General features: G+C 42.9%; 1 protein-coding gene and 1 long non-coding RNA gene across 5 annotated transcripts in view; one reads left to right on the plus strand and one right to left on the minus strand.

Moving 5' to 3' along the window:
• Window positions 1–18,794, plus strand: part of NHS (NHS actin remodeling regulator) — a 193,746-nt gene that overhangs the window by 160,950 nt on the left and 14,002 nt on the right. Inside the window, exons 3-5 of one of the 3 annotated variants that reach the window (XM_083173950.1) lie at window positions 3,211–3,341; window positions 4,739–4,801; window positions 7,224–7,413. In XM_083173950.1, the coding sequence (XP_083030076.1) occupies window positions 3,211–3,341; window positions 4,739–4,801; window positions 7,224–7,413 (384 nt within the window). Of the gene's footprint in view, window positions 1–3,210; window positions 3,342–4,738; window positions 4,802–4,838; window positions 5,990–7,223; window positions 7,414–18,794 lie in introns of those variants that run through there. The other 2 variants (XM_083173951.1, XM_083173952.1) reach the window with 2 other exon arrangements.
• Window positions 2,242–18,794, minus strand: part of LOC146060584 (uncharacterized) — a 61,216-nt gene continuing 44,663 nt past the window's right edge. The window contains exons 3-4 of one of the 2 annotated variants that reach the window (XR_014470448.1): window positions 3,340–3,511; window positions 2,242–3,041 (exon numbers count right to left, since the gene is read on the minus strand). This is a non-coding gene — a long non-coding RNA (uncharacterized LOC146060584). Of the gene's footprint in view, window positions 3,512–18,794 lie in introns of both variants that reach the window. The other variant, XR_014470447.1, reaches the window with a different exon arrangement.

The raw sequence follows: 18,794 nt of genomic DNA on the forward strand, positions 1-18,794 counted from the left end.
ATGTTCATGTTAAAATGGTTAAAAGTTAACAGTTTCTGTTATAAAATGTGCATATAATATGTGCAGGCGTTTGTACTGAGTTAATGTATTCCAGTGGCTTTGAAAGATTGAACTGAAGAGTCCAGGGATGCAGTAGGGGAGGAGCCTACCCTCTAAAACTTTAGGATAGGTGCCTGGCTCCTTCGGACCCTCCTACATCCCAGTGTTGAGCTGTGTCACCAGGACCATATCAGAGAAAGGGATTCGAACGGTAAGTTCTTACAAAAATCCCTTTTTCCAAAGGCCCGTTCACACCACACAGTGACCTGGGTTATTTGTGCATTGTGAAAGGGGTATTAGACAGTTAAAATAAAGACATCATTATGTCTGGGTGGAAACTAGGATCATCGTTACCCAGGGAAAGGCATTAATTTTGCTCTGCTCTGAAACCCCCCTGCATGCACATATGGGTGTATCACATTCAGCACTTGGGGCATTCAACCCCTAGCACCCCCCCCCCCCCCCCCCAGTTGCATCCCTGATAATGCATACCTCCCAACATGACAATGCACTACTCCTGCACTTTTCTCTTCTTGTATGTATGTGCAGTACGGATGATGTAATGGTTAGCATTACTGCCTCACAGCACTGAGGACATGGGATTGATTCCCACCATGGCCCTAACTGTGGAGTTTGTATATTCTCCCCGTACTTGCGTGGGTTTCCTCCGGGTACTCCGGTTTCCTCCCACAATCCAAAAATATATTTGTAGGTTAATTGGCTCCTAACAAAATTAACCCTAGAATGTCTGTGTTTGCATGTATATGTGGTAGGGAATATAGATTGTAAGCTCCACTGGGGCAGGGACTGATGTGAATGTTCAAATATTCTCTGTAAAGCGCTGCGGAATATGTGTGTGCTATGTAAGAAACTGTTAATAAATAATATAAATAATTACCATCACCTGTGGTGAAACACCTTTCTTATAAATTAACCAGTTCAACACAGGTGACGGCAGTCATACATTCAGAGGGAAGTACAGGAACAGAGCATTGTGTCCCTCCTGGAGAGGGTCATGTTGGGAGGTATGAGTAATGTCAATAGGTACATTATTTAGGTGACCAATATTGACATAATATCCACAATTCTTCATTATCAATGTGCCAATTGTACTGTTTCATCATACAAAAGCTATGTGATAAATTATTGTAAAGCACAACTAAAAATTACATCTAAACCTCAACCCCTTTCCACACCTGTGCTTCTATCAATTGCTCGGTTTCTATAGCAGCAGTGAGGACATACAGATAATCTGCAGTATCATGTTACATACGCTCTCAGTTTCCTGCAAAGAAGGAGAGGGCCCCCGTACAGATATATGTCCATGTACTGTATACAGTATACTGTATATAATATGACTGGAGGGGGAGGGGGAAGGATGGATCAATAATTAACACTACAGCACAGAGAGGTAGCTGGTGCTTCTCACAATCTTAAGCAACTGTGTAACTGCAGCGGGCAGGCCTTCTATATGGTATGCTGAGGATGGGACCTGTTTGGCAACTTCTACCACCTGCTGCTGTTGGCAGTAAGCTCCTGGAAACCAGCCAGGCTCAAGATTGGTGCCCAGGTTGTCTAGCAAGTCATATTTCATTAAATGTATATTTGAGAAGTCACATTCCTTGAGCAAAAACCTAGAGCTGAATACGGCTAGGAGAAACTGTGTGAAGGAAAAAATAATAATTTCCAATAGTAAGTGTGAATGTACTGTAAATACAGCGGAGGATTTCAACATTGTGTGGCAGAAATATGCAGTGTAGTTAAGAAACGTCAAATGACGCAGCTATACTGCCATCTTGTGGAAGTTTGGTTGACTTAAATTTTAGAAAGATAAGTATATCTACAGTATATACAGTATTGTCCACTGGGAAGCACTCCTAACAATTGGATAACCTGTTCCGATGCCCTCCTGGTAAACCTGTGTAGGTCCCTAATTGTAAGTGCAATGGATGGCAGCACCCGGACGCAATAAACAGACAATATTGCAGCTACATAATCAGAGGCTGCCAAGAATCCACTTAATTTAAGCCCCTTAAAGCACAGAGGTTTGCCATCAGGTGAGGCAAGGTTAAGATGTGGTTTGTGGGGATAATAAATATCACCACCAAGGGGCGCTGCTCCACTCAATATATCAATAGCAGTCCATTTTTAAAGATATAACTTTTCTTTTAATAAAAATTAATCACAATAAAACATGCGCATTTACATTAATAATTACACTAAAAAAAGACACACAAGACATACAACATATAACATATAAAAATAGGCTGGCACTGAGGCTTATATGGCTGTAATTTTGTTGTAATGAGACAGTATTACAGCTTGCAATGAGCAATATTTACCAGTCCCACATGGAAGCTTTTCAAACTCTTGTAGTGGAAGTCCTTAAGACTGCTGTTTCCTTTATCTGAGCTCTGTACTCCTTAGCAGGTAATGCTGTTTTGCTCAATAGGAGACAGGCTCCAGGTATGGGTGTCCAATGGTTTTCCAATGGTTTCCCAAGTCCAAACAGAGATCATATTGTAATCCAAATGTCCGGGTACCTGGTAACTGCGGGGCTATAAGTGGGCTCCAAAATGCGTTTCTCCACCTCTTTACAATCGGCGGCTTCCTCAGCTGGAATAAGGTTAACCTGTTCTAGAAGAAAAGCTTTATTTTTAAGGTTGATATAATATGGAGAATAGAGACACGAATATAAGGTATGGAGATATATACATCACTGCTGTAAAGATCTTAAGTCATCTGTTGTGATTTATTTTTTGGTCTTCAAGCATGCATCATATCTAGTTCTACATTCCTGTAATCATTCCCAGGAAAAAGAGATAGGGAGCCATAAAAATGTTCTGCGTCAATTCAGCCTGAGTTGAGTGAAGTAGGACAAGCAGTTACCTGACGTATGTTGCCACTAAGGACAGCTTTAATTATTTGCCAGTATAAGGATGGGTTATCAGAACGTTGGGTATTTGAGTAGGCATAGACATTCCATGGGGGTTGCAACATATCTGTGAATATATACAAATATACGTTATATGTGCTACAGTATGACAGTATGACAGTACAAGCATTACTTTTAGGAGGATTTATACTGGATAATAGAAATGTTTTCAGCGTTTTGTTGTATACTGTTTTTATCATACTTATTTACTTGTGATTTTTCTTTATCATAAATAGAGCAACGTTTACGAGCGGAAAATAGAGAGAGGAGGCTACTTAGCTCTGGTTATGCTGCACCTCCACTCCCCTCATACCCAACAGCTCATAGTCTGAAGAGGCGAGAAGTAAAGGAAAGACCCGTTGTACCGGTAATATGTTCTCTTGTTTCTGATCAATAATTGTGAAATGAGAAGACCTTTCCTCCAATGAGCATCAGGATCCAGCAATATTTCTCTCAGGCCAGTGAAGTCAGTGTGTATCCTTAATCACTGGGTACTTCCAGTGGAACAACGTGGGCTGTGTGCTGAGTAGAGAGAGGCTGCAACAGCAACAGTTGATAAGATGAGTGTTCCAGGTTCAAGTGAATCAAAATTCAAATATCAACATCAACATTTCACCAACCTAATTTTAGTTATAATAATCATATTATCTATATTATCTAACTGCTGTTTAAACTGTGTCTGTCATTGTCACTGGCCTTTTAAAGGACTTTTTTCCATTGTGGGTAACATACTCACAGTGTAGACATCACCTGAGAAAGAGTAACTACCAGGAAGTAAGAGCTGTAAGGGAGGAGAATATGTGCTGCATCTGGGCAGCCCATCTTGGTCAAGCCACCCACCTGCCCCTTCTTGATACATCTATTCTTAGACTAGCACCCAGCAAAAAAGACTATCAGACAGCCTCCCGGGTGGCCCTGCATGGACTGGCACCCCTCTTCTGGGGCAGTCACTTTCCCTGCATCCCTCCTAGCTACGCCTCTACTGCCCAGTCCATTTTTAGCAATTTGGGAGTACCTGACAGTCCCTTTATGCTGGCAGATATAACAGCTTTACTAGCAAATGGAAGTACAGCCAGATTGCAACTCTGGAATGGCAAAGTATTTTACAGATTAATATATAATGTGATCATTTAAAACATATCCATGTATCATAATCACATGCCATAAATATTTTTATATTTTTATGATATATTTGTTGTAGTCTACAAACTCAAATGCTCTTCTTGTGTTGGTCCAATCAATCATTAATAAATAGATTTATAATCAATATAATAATGTTGGCTAGGTTCCATAGTCAAGAACACAGCAGCATTAATCATATATCTTCCTTGTATTTCTTGAACTTTATTGTTGGTATTATACTATATTTATATTGTGTCATTTGCCAATATTAGGATAGTCACACTGACCTCGAATGAATATTTATATGTCCACAATGTAGTTAGCATTCCATAGTCCAGTGTTACTGTGGAGGAATAATGCAAAGAAAGATTTGTGTAGAAACTAGAACAAAAACAACGGAATGAAATACTGCATTATTTCAGCTTCAAATTTAAATAATCATAAAAGTATTAAATATTGATCATCATCATTTTTTGCTATTTGATTGTTTTGTTTTACATTTATACAGTATATAACCAATATTAGAGCAAAATTTTAGTTATTGATATAAAATTGCTGTTACATTTTTTTACCATACAGTTTATCATTTATTTTTACCATGTGCATGCTTTTAATGTCTTTTCCCACATTTTATGTTCTTAGTTTAACAGAACCCGTCCACCCTCCCCCACTGAATGTTGCCATTTGACCCCATGGAGTAGAAAGGTATTGGAAATGCGAGCAAGTGTACTTCTGTCCTAGTACTACTGGCTTCACTCTATCCCTCCTAATATTACTGCTACACCTCAGTCTTTAACTGCCTTTATTTCCTACTAATCCTTTCTCAACTGACTACATGTATGTGATAATAACAGACTATTTAATATCACAGAGCTATAACGAAATGTATCCATTTTGCTGAGTTAAATACTATTTATTCATAGCTGAATATTTACATCAGTACCACATTATGGTATTTGTGACAAACTACAGTACTAGTCTCTACCAATACATGAGAGTGTTTGTTATAATCATATCCACTATACATTGATGTTTGTATTGGCCTTGTGCTTATCAAACATTATGATTATGTATACTAATTCTTAAGCTGGGTACACACTGTGCGATATAGTGTCAACGATATGGATATTTATTTTGTTTCTTATATAGTGCAGCATATTCCGTTACGCTTTACATGCAGCTCAATCTGACAATATCGTCAGCGACAGCATGTACAAAGGGGGGGGGAAGCGGGTGACGTTACTGAATGACGTTACATGAATGATATCAACCAGTGTGTATGGTACATATCGTTCTCCGTCTGCACCACCACTATCGTTATCTACATCAGCAGCCATGGGAATCGCTAAATATTTAAATATTTTCATTAGGCTTCCACAGGACACTGGTTGCAAAGCTTCCAGACATGTCCACTAGAGGGTGCTGACTGCAAAATAACCAGACGACAACTAATGCAAGCTTACATAGTTTACTCTCATTAACAATAGAATTTACAGTGATAACAGCACCTCTAGTTAATGCAGTTTCTTTAAATACCAAAGGACTACACGGTTTATCGACACGAACCTGGATAACACTTGCCTAGGTCTGCTTTTTAATGCTACTGTAGCAGTCAGATCACTATACAGTCATTGTCTAGCGGTTTATTGGAATTCAGGGAAAGAATCCATAGCAAAATCCAGCCCTTTCCCCTTACGCATACAGCAAAGTTTTTTCCTAAGTTACCTAGGAAACAAAGTCTTTTGAGCTGGAAGTTTGTATGAGCTATTCATGTCTGCTTGGGATGAACACAAAAGCTGCAGATGGAGACAGAAACTGAAAAGATATAGGCTTTCCAGTTAAGTTGGATAATATTCATGGGATATCTTTGTGTAGTCAGGGAACATTGGAGAGGTAAGTGCTACCATACACTTACTATGTCAGTGTGTTTGAACTTTGAAGCATGTAAACTAGTGACATTATAGAGTGGGTAGACAGGATTAATAGTACACAACAGAATGTACCATTTGTGTGTGCTACATAAAGATTCACTACAGATAGTATAGTTACAATAGGAAAGCATTATTTTGTATAGTTCCCATCTGATTTGGCATTGATGTGTACTCAGATGGGGCTTGTTTCATAATATCAATATCCAGTTAGCAAATGTTCAGGTAAAGCAAACACAGCATTATAATTTAAAAAAAAAAAACGATTAAAGATACTAATTTAAATATACGACTTTACAGTTTAGTATAATAATTCATCCGTATTGCTGATCAAACACTTCCCAAAAACGTCCAAGAAGGTCCACTCCTACTTTACTTTTATACTCTGTTTCCATTCTGTATGTTCTTTCCTGTGCTTTTGTTTATTATTTTATCCTTTCAAAGTGTCATACAATTGAACTCATTATTTATACTACTAGCAAATTAACTTATGTTTATGCAACATTTACATATATATAATATATATAAGTAATGTGTGTGTGTGTGTGTGTGTGTGTATATATATATATATATATATATATATATATATATATATATATATATTTCTCCTAATTTTCAACATGGAGCAAACCCAGTGTTGCACTGGGGCACTGCATTCCTCCAGTGGTAAGTGCACATGCTTGGGGGGGCATCCTCTATAGGGGGTGTGGCTAGCAACCGCAGAGGCTTGGCTAACCATTAGAGAATGCATGGGTCTGGGCTTGGTTATAAATGTATACAGTAGATACTGCTAATACATGCATGATAATATAAAAAGGGAGAAGAAAGCCAGAGGAAGAGTGGCCCATTGCAACCAATCAGCACTAAAGTAACATCTATAATTATACAGAGTAGCTGATTGGTTGACATGGGCCACATCTCCTCTGGCTCACTTCTCCTCCCTTATCACCGCTTCATACATGAGCCCCAGTATGAGACAATTGTTTTGGTAAAACATAGAAAATATAACAGAGTCCTGTGCAGTATAATATAACAATTGAATAATGTATAATTCAAGTGCACATTCGAGAACCTGATCCCTAGGGAAGTGTGTGGGCCCTCAGGCAATGGGCCCACCGAGGTATCTCCTGTACCCCTGTGCACCAGTTCGATCCTGGGTAAACCTATTGTAGCTAGTACTAAGTGTTAAACTTTTACAGGCCCATCCACCCGAGGAGGACGATGATATGGTTTTAGGACAAAGGCCAAAAAACCCAATCCCTAATGTACCATCTACGTTGGATAAGCAGACCAACTGGAACAAAGTGCTACCGCTCCCCACACCTGAAGAGAGGATGAAACAGGACTCCCAAGTGATTACATCTTGCATTATCCCCATCAATGTCACTGGTATAGTACATATATTTTATATATATTATACATAAATAAATATGTTACACAGTATTCATTAGACACTTGTCATAAGGTATGAATTACACAGGTTCTGTGGCTGGCCAAAGTCAAGCCTGCTTTTCACCTGATTGTAATCAGCCACAAAACCTGTGTAAATCATAGGAGTCACAAATGAAAGGGCTATTATGGCAAGCTAATACAATTATTTGGCTGTGAATAATAAATTCATTTTCTCCTTCATACTTCATGGCAGCCATTACATTGGGTTCATCCCTCTCTCCTCTCCAATTAGACAGGTAGTTTTTCCCTTAGGATCCAGCCCCTCCTCTATATAATCTGGCACCTCCCCATAGACCATAGTCTTTTTCCTGTCTCCTTCTGTCTGTGACAGGTAGTCAGTTAGTGTTATCTTATTTATTTTTTTATTATACCCGGTAGGCTGGTTATGCTATCGGAGACCTGGGCGGTCAGGCTGGCGGTGCCTTAAGCCTAAAGTGTGTCCGGGGGCCGGTGGCAGGGATATTACGGAAACCCACAGCATTTCTCCCCGCTTAGCATATGTGAGTATCACCTATCCGGCGTCTCCTGCGTGGTCTCCCGGTGGCCGGATTCAGGCTCCGGCTTGCTTCTCTGAGTAACGCTGAGCTCCCCCGGCAATCCGGACTCAGGTGGCGTCAGGGGGGCGCGCGTCACTTCCGGCGGATGCACGCGGCGTGCGGGTCACGGCCGCGTGCGTTCCAGCTACGCGGAAGTGCGCACCAGGCTGGCGCCGGCGGGAGAGAGGGGGACGCTGGCTGCGGGGGCAGCATGTATTTAAAAGGCGCCTGGTCGGTGTTACAGGCGCGAGGCTGTATTACTGCAGAAGCATTGTGGAGTGATTAAGCCAGGAGTGTTGCCATGGAGGATGCCTCTCAGAAAGGTGTTACACCGCCGCCCAGGTAAGTCCTCTTACAGAGGACACGCTATTCATGCCATTTTTTTTGTCAGTCAGATAGTTAGTATCTTTCTCTTGTCTTATAGTGTGCCTTCAGTGCCCAGAAAAAAAGTGGCTAAAACTAAGAATACTAAAGTCTGTCCAGGATGTGATAGAGCTTTTGTCGGAGAGACAGTACTGTGTTTAGAATGTCTAACAAAAAAGGATGTTGGAATGAATATATCGGCCCAATTAGCTGAGATGAGAGACTGGATGAAGAAAATTTTTATTTCCAAAGAGGAATATGCAGGGAATAAAAGGTCCAGGTCCCAGACTAGCCTTGATAAAGATGACGAGGATGCGTCTGTGCATGATGATGTGGACAAGGGGGAGTCTGGTGGCTCATCAGCTGAGTCAGGCGAAGTATTGGAGGACGAGCGTCTGTTTAATGTGGAATTGGTAGAAGCAGTGCTAAAAAATCTTTATAGGACACTTAACTATAAACAGCCTGCAAAGTCTGAGTTTGATGCACTGTTTGAGGATCGTTCCAAAAAAGGGAGATCTTTTCCAGTACATAAAGTTGTGAAGGATATCCTAGCTAAGGAGTGGCAAGGTGTCGACAAGAGAGTGGGGTCGACTAAGAGAATTCAAAAAATGTTTCCTATTGAGGATGAAGAATTCATTAAATGGTGTAATATACCTAAAGTCGACGCAGCAGTGTCAGAAGTGACGACTCGTACTACCATTCCCCTTGAGGATGGGGCGTCACTGAAGGACGCGATGGATAAAAAAATGGAGAGTGCTCTAAAGAGATTGCATATCTCCGCCTCAGTCTCGCTAAAATCGGGAGTGGCCATGGCCTCCCTCTCTCGGGCACTCAGGATTTGGTGTTCCGCCTTGCAGGAAGACATACAGGAGAAGGTTTCCCGTGATCAAATCTGCAAGAGTCTTACCCAGATTCAGCTAGCGGTGGACTATATGTGTGAGGCCTCTCTGGATGGTCTTGATTTTGCAGCAAAATCCCTGACGTCTGGGTTGGTGGCCCGGAGGGCCTTATGGCTTAAGTCATGGGCGGCAGATTCCCATTCAAAGAACAAACTAGCGACTTTGCCTTATGAGGGTGCTTTCCTATTCGGCAGTCGTCTGGATCAGATGATTCAAAGAATGTCAGGTGGTAAATCAGTCAGATTACCACAGGATAGAAGAGGGAGGTTTTCCTCATATTCTTCCAGACAAGCGTATAGACAGGCCAAGTCCTACAGGCCAGGCAGGTCTGTCCGGGACAGATACGCTCAGGGGACGTCTAGAGCCTTTTTTCGGCAGTACGTCAAGAAAAGGGGTGAAAGTTCTGGAGCCACACAGAAGCAGTGACGGTGGTCCCATGGTGGAGCAGGCCCAGGTAGCCGGAAGGCTGTTGGGTTTCACTCGCATCTGGGAACAAACCGTCCGGGACAGATGGGTTCTAGAGGTAGTCAGGACTGGCTATCAGCTGGAATTCATGTCAAGGCCAAGAATGGCAAAATTTTGTGTTTCAGAGATCCCAGTTTCGAAGATAGAAAGGGAAGCTCTAAATTTAAGTTTAAAGGGACTCATCGCATCAGGAGCAGTGGTGAAAGTTCCGGAGGAAGAGAAAAGGGCCGGTTTTTATTCTCGTCTTTTCATAGTCAGCAAAAGTTCTGGAGGTTACAGAACTATATTAGATTTAAGAAAATGAAACTTGCGCATAAAGAAGAGGAAGTTCCACATGGAGACCACAAAGTCTATCCTAATGGGATTGAGAAGAAACGATTATATGGTCTCCATCGACCTAAAAGACGCCTACTTCCATATTCCCATTTCCCCAGACGACAGAAAGTATCTGAGATTCTGCATAGGTCACGATCATTACCAGTTCACCTGTCTGCCCTTCGGCCTCACCTCTTCACCAAGAGTCTTTACCAAAGTTCTAGTGGTGTTGATAGAGGAACTGAGAAAAAAGAAAGTCATGATATGGGCATATCTAGACGATCTACTGATTGTGGCACCGTCAGAAGAAGAGGTGATCACGGCAAGAGACTACACCATTCAGTTTCTTCAAAAACACGGATGGCTATTGAATTGGGAGAAAAGCTGTCTGGAACCAACACAGAGTCTGCAGTTTCTGGGGGTGCTGGTGGATACCGTAGGGTTCCAAATGTCCTTATCCACAAAGAGATGCGAAAGAATTCAACAACTAATCTCAACGATTTACGAGGAGGATCGCATAACACTCAGAGTAGCAATGAGCCTTTTAGGGATGATGGCGTCTACGGTGGACATAATCCCATGGGCCAGATGGAGGATGAGGCCTCTCCAGTGGTCCCTCCTAGGTTACTCGAAAAGACTGGTGCCGCTGGAAAGGAAGATAGAAATCTCAGAGGCAGTCAAAGAATCCCTATTATGGTGGGAGGCCGATCAGCTAGTACCAAGAAAGTCTTCACTAGCAAGCCCCCGTTACAGGGTGATCACCACAGACGCCAGCGCCATGGGCTGTGGGGCTCATGGTCTGGGCAAGACATGCCAAGGTCTGTGGTCCCTTCGCGAGTCAGAGTTTTCCTCCAATCACAGAGAACTAAGAGCCGTGTGGAAGGCGATAGAATTCTTCAGCGAAGATATCAGAGGCGCGCATCTGCTCATTTTTTCGGACAACGCCACTACCGTCTCCTATGTCAACAGACAAGGAGGTACACGGAGTCACGTGCTCTTAGAAGAGGTTCGAAACATCATGTGTTGGGCCGAGGAAAATCTGTTGTCCATATCAGCACTCCATCTGGTGGGGGAGGACAATCAACTCGCAGACTATTTGAGCCGTACAACCGTGGTTCCGGGCGAATGGGAACTGAAGGACTCAGTTTTTCAGACAATAGTGGAGCAGTTCGGTCAACCGGAGGTGGACCTCATGGCGTCAGCGGCCAACAAGAAACTGCCACAATTCTACTCACGATACCCAACTTGGGGGTCAAGCGGAGTGGACGCCCTATCTCAGAATTGGGAGTTTCACCTGGGGTATGTGTTTCCTCCAATTTCCCTCATTCACAGGACATTGTGGAAGGTCAGAACAGAAGGGGTCCAAGTCATAGCCATCCTACCCTACTGGCCCAGGAGGGCTTGGTTCCCCATGTTAGAAAGCATGGCGATTGCAGGTCCAGTGTTTCTGCCAGCGACTCAAGATTTGCTCAAGCAGGGCCCAGTCAATTGTCAGGAGCCTCACAAATTGAATTTAGCGGCCTGGAAATTGAAAGGCGGCAGCTGAGAGACAAAAATTTATCCCCAGAAGTTATTGAGGTACTTCTCCAAGCAAGGAAGAAGATATCGTCAGAAATCTATTATAGGATATGGCGGGTGTTCGCAGCATGGTCCAAGGACAAGTTCAGTTTTCCTAAAGCAAACATTCCCCAAGTGTTACAGTTCCTTTGTGATGGGCTTAACAAAGGACTTTCGGCTTCGACACTCAAGGTCCAGATATCGGCATTAAGTGTGCTGCTAGACAGGAGGCTAGCGGAGCATAGTTTAATTAAAAGATTTTGCCAGGCGATCAAGAAAATCCGGCCTAGAGTTAGGTCAATAATCCCCCAGTGGGATCTTAATCTGGTCTTGAATGGACTAATGGAGGCTCCGTTTGAGCCGTTGGACAGAGCGAAGTTAAAGTTTCTAACATGGAAGATGTTATTTTTAGTTGCAATAACTTCAGCGAAAAGAGTGGGAGAAATTCATGCTCTGTGCATTAAAGAACAGTACTTGAAGATTTTCCCGGATCGGGTAGTATTGAGGACTAGACCGTCTTTTCTACCCAAGGTGGTTTCCTCATTTAATTTAAGTCAAGAGATTGTTTTGCCTTGTTTTTTCCAGAATCCTCTGACGAAGAAAGAGGAAAAGTTGCATACACTAGATGTCTTGAGAGCTATCAAGATATATCTACACAGGACAATGGGGTTCAGGAAGTCAGAAGCATTATTCGTGATTCCTCAAGGAGCAAAGAAAGGGCTGGCTCCATCGAAACAATCAATGTCAAGGTGGCTAAAAGAATTGATTGCCTTCACTTACAGGAAAGTTGGGCGTGAAGTCCCGGAGGGTATTAAGGCTCACTCAACAAGGGCAATGGCGGTGTCTTGGGCGAGAGAGGCCAAAGTTTCGGCTAAGGAAATCTGTCAAGCAGCCACCTGGTCTTCCTTGCATACCTTCTCTAAGCATTATGCATTGGATGTCGCGAGCCCTAGTTTTGGAAGTGAAGTTCTTAAGCAAGTCTTGGCTTGAGGTATAGTATAACCCACCCTACTGCTTTGGTACATCCCAATGTAATGGCTGCCATGAAGTATGAAGGAGAAAGCAAGGATTATACTCACGATAATACCTTTTCTTCGGAATACTTCATGGCAGCCCAAAAATTTGTTGGCCCTCCCTATTTGTGTTTTTCCCTAGGATCGGGTCGGAGACAGTCAAAGACTATGGTCTATGGGGAGGTGCCAGATTATATAGAGGAGGGGCTGGATCCTAAGGGAAAAACTACCTGTCTAATTGGAGAGGAGAGAGGGATGAACCCAATGTAATGGCTGCCATGAAGTATTCCGAAGAAAAGGTATTATCGTGAGTATAATCCTTGCTTTCTGCTGTACATATCCAATTATAAATACTTTACGAGCCCATGGGGCTCTGAGCAATTTGTGTGAATTTGGGCTGATTTTATACTGTGAGGGTGTGAGTTCAGGTTCCATTGGCAGTAATAAAACACAGTGGCAATAGCACATGACATCTGTCACACCTAATTGGATTGATAGGATAGTTAAACAAGAAACCATGCCAATGTTAATACACACTTTACCTACAGAACCTGAGGTTAAAGTTATGTTTTTGGTTGCAATGCACATACAGTATTATAACATGACTAACAGTACTCAGGATGCGTTATAATAAGAGAGCTTTGATCACCTTATTATTAAGGTATGGTAACGCCCCTTACAAAAAATGTGTAAAAACAGATTAATAAACCAATTGCTGATGGGAGGGCAGGCTCAGTTGGCTCCTTGGACCTACCATTGCCGGGCTGTGGAGACAGACTGCTGCTGCTGATAAGAAAGGGAGGGGAGGAGGAGGTGGTAGCAAACCCCCCCCCAACAAGCCTGGGCCCTGGTACTAAGAACACATTTCCCCATTACATCACGCCTAGGGGGGCAAGGCTGCTGACACTGCCACCAGCGTTGGTAAGTAGAGGGGTATGGATCATTGAATAGACTGCAACTAGGTTGGCAAGCATTTGGTCGACACCACTAGGTCGACATGACTGAAGGTCCACATGGGATTAGGTCAACAGGGTCATTAGGTCGACATGGGCTAGGTCGACAGTCAAAATGTCGACATGTTGTTTTTTTTGTCCCGAATGTCGACAATCAACATGGACACTAAAAAATTGCACCACATCCCCTCGCTGTGCTCGCCATCCTTCAGGCACGGTGCCTTGCTACGCTCAGCACATTTTTTTATTCTTCCACCAAGCCTCAGTAGATGGTAGAGCATGAAATACCGCCTGTCGGTACATGTCGGCTCCAAAAAAAGTAAAAAACCTCATGACGACCTTTTGATTATCAAACTTCCCCATGTTGACCTAATGACCCTGTCAACCTAACCCCATGTGGACCTTCAGTCATGTCGACCTTCATACATGTCGACCTAGTGGTGTTGACCTAATGCTTGATGACCTATTTGTTGTAGACCTACTGTAGTGACCGTATCCCAAGTAGAGCACTGCTTGAAGCATCCTAAGGATGCCTCGAGCAGCTGTGCAGTATGTACCCTCCTTACTACTGTACATGCAGTTTGGGGATGAAATTCATAGGTAATTAGTGGTAGCTTTCAAAGAGCATTAGTATATTTCGCCCTGCATCTTGACTTTCACCTTCCGGTTTATTTTGTTATTTATTACCAGCTATTTATATATACACAATATGGGTTGGGAGTGGCACTGGTAAAGTAATAAATTATTGATGATTACATACTGAAATTGATTATACCAACGTAATTACCACTGGTACTCAATTGATTAGTGGTGTCTGGTAGGTGGTGCTCCCAAAATTGTTCAGCATAACAACTGAAAGCAAGGGCGTCACTAAGGCCCTTATTCTGATCGAGTCGGATGGCTCTGAATGCGGACGGATGGCCGATGGTTGGTGTTTGCGCATGTGCAGAGGCATATTTGCTCATGTGCGAACGCCACACATGTCCGAATACGGTGTGAATTCTGTACAGAAAATGATCAATTGGAACAATCCGAACAGGGGGTGGAGGAGAGGGGCGTGAAGGGCTGTTTGGGCTCATTACCATATGCGTACGCCCTGCGTTTCATGGGCGTTCCCATGAAAATTCTGGGCATACGTATGGTAATCCGACCGTGACGCACGTGTGGGGGGCGGACACATGACATAGCCGAATGCCAGCTGCCTGCCCATATCCCTGCGTTTGCACGGAGAAATGCCCGAGTGGGCTGGAGCACTCGTGCTGCCTGACCATTCGGTCCAGCATTCAATGGTCGGCGACCATCGAATGATGGGGAGGTTCCCACAGATGGAGGAGGTGTTCACATGAAAAATCCACTTGCGGTCCGTTTGGTCAGCATCTTACCGCATACGGACGGTGTGAGCGATCCGTACGGAGGGCGGGGCTAAAAACACTCGGTTCCTGTCCGAAAATACGCATCCGACCGATTCAGCTAGAATAAGGGCCTAAGTGACAAGAAGAGGAAGAACAAACAAGGGTTTTTGGGCACACTTTACAAATGAGCAAAATCATTTGTAAAGTGTGCCCCAAAATCCCTTGTTTGTTCTTCCTCTTCTTGTCACTTAGGGGTTTATTCTAGTTCATTCTTTCTGACAAAATCCTTCTTAGATGGACAAAACCATGTGTACTGCAGGGGGGCAGATGTAACATGTGCAGATAGAATTAGATTTGGGTGAGTTATTTTGTTTCTGTGCAGGGTAAATACTGGCTGCTTTATTTTACACTGCAATATAGATCTCACTTTGAAGAAAAACCCCACCCAAATCTAATTCTCTCTGCACAAGTTACATCTGCCCCACCCGCAGTACACATGGTTTTGTCCATCTAAGAAGGATTTTGTCAGATAGAATTAACTAGAATAACCCCCTTAGTGACGCCCTTGCTTTCAATTATTTATATAGTAAACACATATTAGGCAGTGCTTTGTAGAGAGTATTTAGTCATTCACATCATTCCCTGCTCCAGTGAAGCTTACAGTCTATATTCTCTACCACATGTACACCTGACCAAAGTTACTAACAATCTACTATCGGCTAAATCCAAAGGCCTCTTCTCTATCCTCATCCAGCTTGATCTGTCGGCTGCCTTTGACACTGTTGACCACCCTCTCCTGCTCAACACCCTCTGCTCCTTTGGCATCACTGGCACGGTCTTCTCCTGGTTCACCTCATACCTCTCCCATCGCTCCTTCTCCGTCTCCACTCTGAGCTCCTCCTCTCCTACTACCCTGCAGCCAGTCGGTGTTCCCCAAGGGTCAGTCCTTGGCCCTCTCTTCTCCCTCTACACCACTTCTCTGGGCACCCTCATCAGCTCCTATGGTTTCCATTACCACCTTTATGCTGATGATACCCTAATCTATCTCTTCTCCCCCGACCTAACCCCATCACTCCTATCCAAGGTCTCCGAATGCCTCACGGCCATCTCAGCCTGGATGACCCAACGCTTCCTGAAACTAAACATGCCTAAAACTGAACTTATCTTCCGTCCTCCGAACATTCCCTCTTCTCCTACTATCTCCATCAGCATTGGTGAAACCGAGATCACCTCCACCGACCAAACGCGCTGCCTTGGTGTCATCATTGACTCCTCCCTCTCTTTCACCTCCCACATTCGTGCTCTCTCACAGTCTTGCCGCTTTCACCTACGCAACATCTCACGCATCAGACCATTCCTCTCCACTGACGCGACCAAAATTCTCATTTACTCTCTTGTCATCTCCCGCCTTGACTACTGCAACATCCTTCTCTCTGGGCTACCTCTCACCCGCCTTGCACCTCTCCAATCCATTCTTAACGCTGCTGCTAGGCTCATCTTCCTCTCCCACCGATCTACCTCCGCCTCCCCCCTCTGTCTATCTCTTCACTGGCTCCTGATTCCTTTCCGAGTTCTCTTTAAACTCCTCACCACCACCTACAAGGCTCTCTCCTCCTCCACAGCTCCTTACCTCTCTTCACTGATCTCTATCCACACTCCCTCCCGTCCTCTTCGCTCCATCGCTGACTGCCAACTGACCTTTCACCTAATCACCTCCTCCCACTCCCCTGTCCAAGACTTATCTTGCACTGCCCCCCTGCACTGGAACAACCTCCCGCAACCCATCAGGCTTTCTGATTCCCTTACCTCCTTTAAGCGCTCCCTCAAAACCCACTTTTTTCGACTAGCCTATCCCTCCTCCTAACCTCTTTTGATCCTCCTATCCTGCCTCTGTTCCCATCCGTTCCTACTTATCCTATTGTTTTTCATTCGTCCACCCACCTCCTTTTAGTATGTTAACTCTTATGATTAAGGCCCTTAAACTTAAAAGCATATCAAGTAATACATAGCCAAATGGTGGTTAACTACCTGAACCTACAAAGGAAAAGGAGACCAGGAATACAGTAATAAACATAACTGTCTGGTAAAATTACACTCCTTTCGACTCTAGGTGACACTAAATCCACAACTGAAGTTACTCCCAATATTTGCAAAACCCTGTGAGAGGGGGCTAGTAAACCTAGGGGTACTGACCCTACTTGAAAGGGTGAACCTTAAAACATCTGAGCGTCTCAGAAAAGGAACCTAACTAGGACACAACGTCTCTTTGTAAACCAGCATAAGGGGAACACTTTTATTCCCTTTATTCACTACTTTTTTCTTTCCGTGCAATGGCACACCACATTATGTGTTGTATGTATGTATGTTCATTTTAACCTCTCTTGAAATTTCACAAGCAACAAAGGGAGATCACCACACGGATTCTATATGTTAAAAAATCCTGATAGGTTGTTCATCTCTTTTTTTAGATTGAATTAACAATAAAGTACAATTTTTAAAATTAAAAAAGACCAGAATATTTCCATCTGTTTGAAATATACCCCTATTTATGCAGTATTTTATCAACACACCCTGTACGTCACCTTGTCATTTGTTTTTTGTTTGCTATGTACGGCGCTGCGGAGTCTTTGTGGCATCTTATAAATAAACGTACTACTACTACACACTAAGCTAGTGGTTCCCAAACTGCACCCTGGGTTGCCTTAGAGCACTTGCAGGGGTGCCTTGGAAACACAACCTCAGTGACGTGAGGTATTAGTTCTTACCATTGCACCATCTTTACTGTCCATTAATAAATGTTATGTAATATGAGGCTTGTGGTGTTTACAACCAACATTTCTAGATCTTTCTATAAAACAAAAGCAGTCTTTGAAATGAAACATAATAGGAAGTGAGTTTAGAAAATCATCTGATGGTCACATGGAAAATCACAGTTTTGTATACAAGAACCACACATTTAAAATGTGTCTGGTCCTGTAGGAATGCAATGTTATCTACTAATGACATCTGAAAGGTAGGGATGTAACTTGTACATACAATATATTTTAGTGTCCTTTTAATAATGTACAATCCATGTCCCGTTCTAGATGAGTTCTGAGCGCCATTCATTGGTGTTGATCCTATTAACCCCGAATGGTGCAGATGATTTGCGAATTGCGAATCATCACAACACTGGGCGCACTTTACGTAGGTGCGCCCGGTGGAGGTGCAAGCAATTTTCAGCGAATTGTGCCCTGTGCAAGTTAGGCTTAATTCGGGAGACGTTTTTAGCGTTAAAACGGCACCCGAACAGCAACTCGCACCCTTCATTGCGGGTTAATAGGATCGACCCCAAATAATAGTAAGGTAAACTCTTTCCAGAACACATTTAGTAAGCCAGTGCATGTTACATACTTTACACTGCAAATGAAGAATAGAATTTCAGACAACTTATAATTCTAACATTCAGTTGGCATACTTATACCAAGTGAAATCCTAATAATGTAACTGCTGGTATAAGGCATACGATTTTTTGGTTTAGTTTTGTTTGTCACATCCATAAATAGCATAAACAGCTAATTTTGATTGTGTATATATTCAATGTGTTATTCAAATTAGTCCAAAAAGTAACAAGAAATCAGTTTACATGGAAATTGAATCCGTATTTTTAGCTAAGCAAAATACAGGTTTTAAATTACACTTGAATAAACCATGTTGCAAGGCGGCGGTGTGAACAGATTTAATATTATTATTATCATTATTATTATTATACTCCTTTATTTATATTGCACTACAATGGGTCAGCAGCATATTACAAAGTACATGAATAGCAGCAGAACGTACAAAACAAGAAAAATGTGACTTACAATACACAACATTGCAGGAC

Source organism: Crinia signifera, chromosome 2 (genome assembly GCF_055691185.1).
Source record: "Crinia signifera chromosome 2, ASM5569118v1, whole genome shotgun sequence".
Taxonomy (NCBI): domain Eukaryota; kingdom Metazoa; phylum Chordata; class Amphibia; order Anura; family Myobatrachidae; genus Crinia; species Crinia signifera.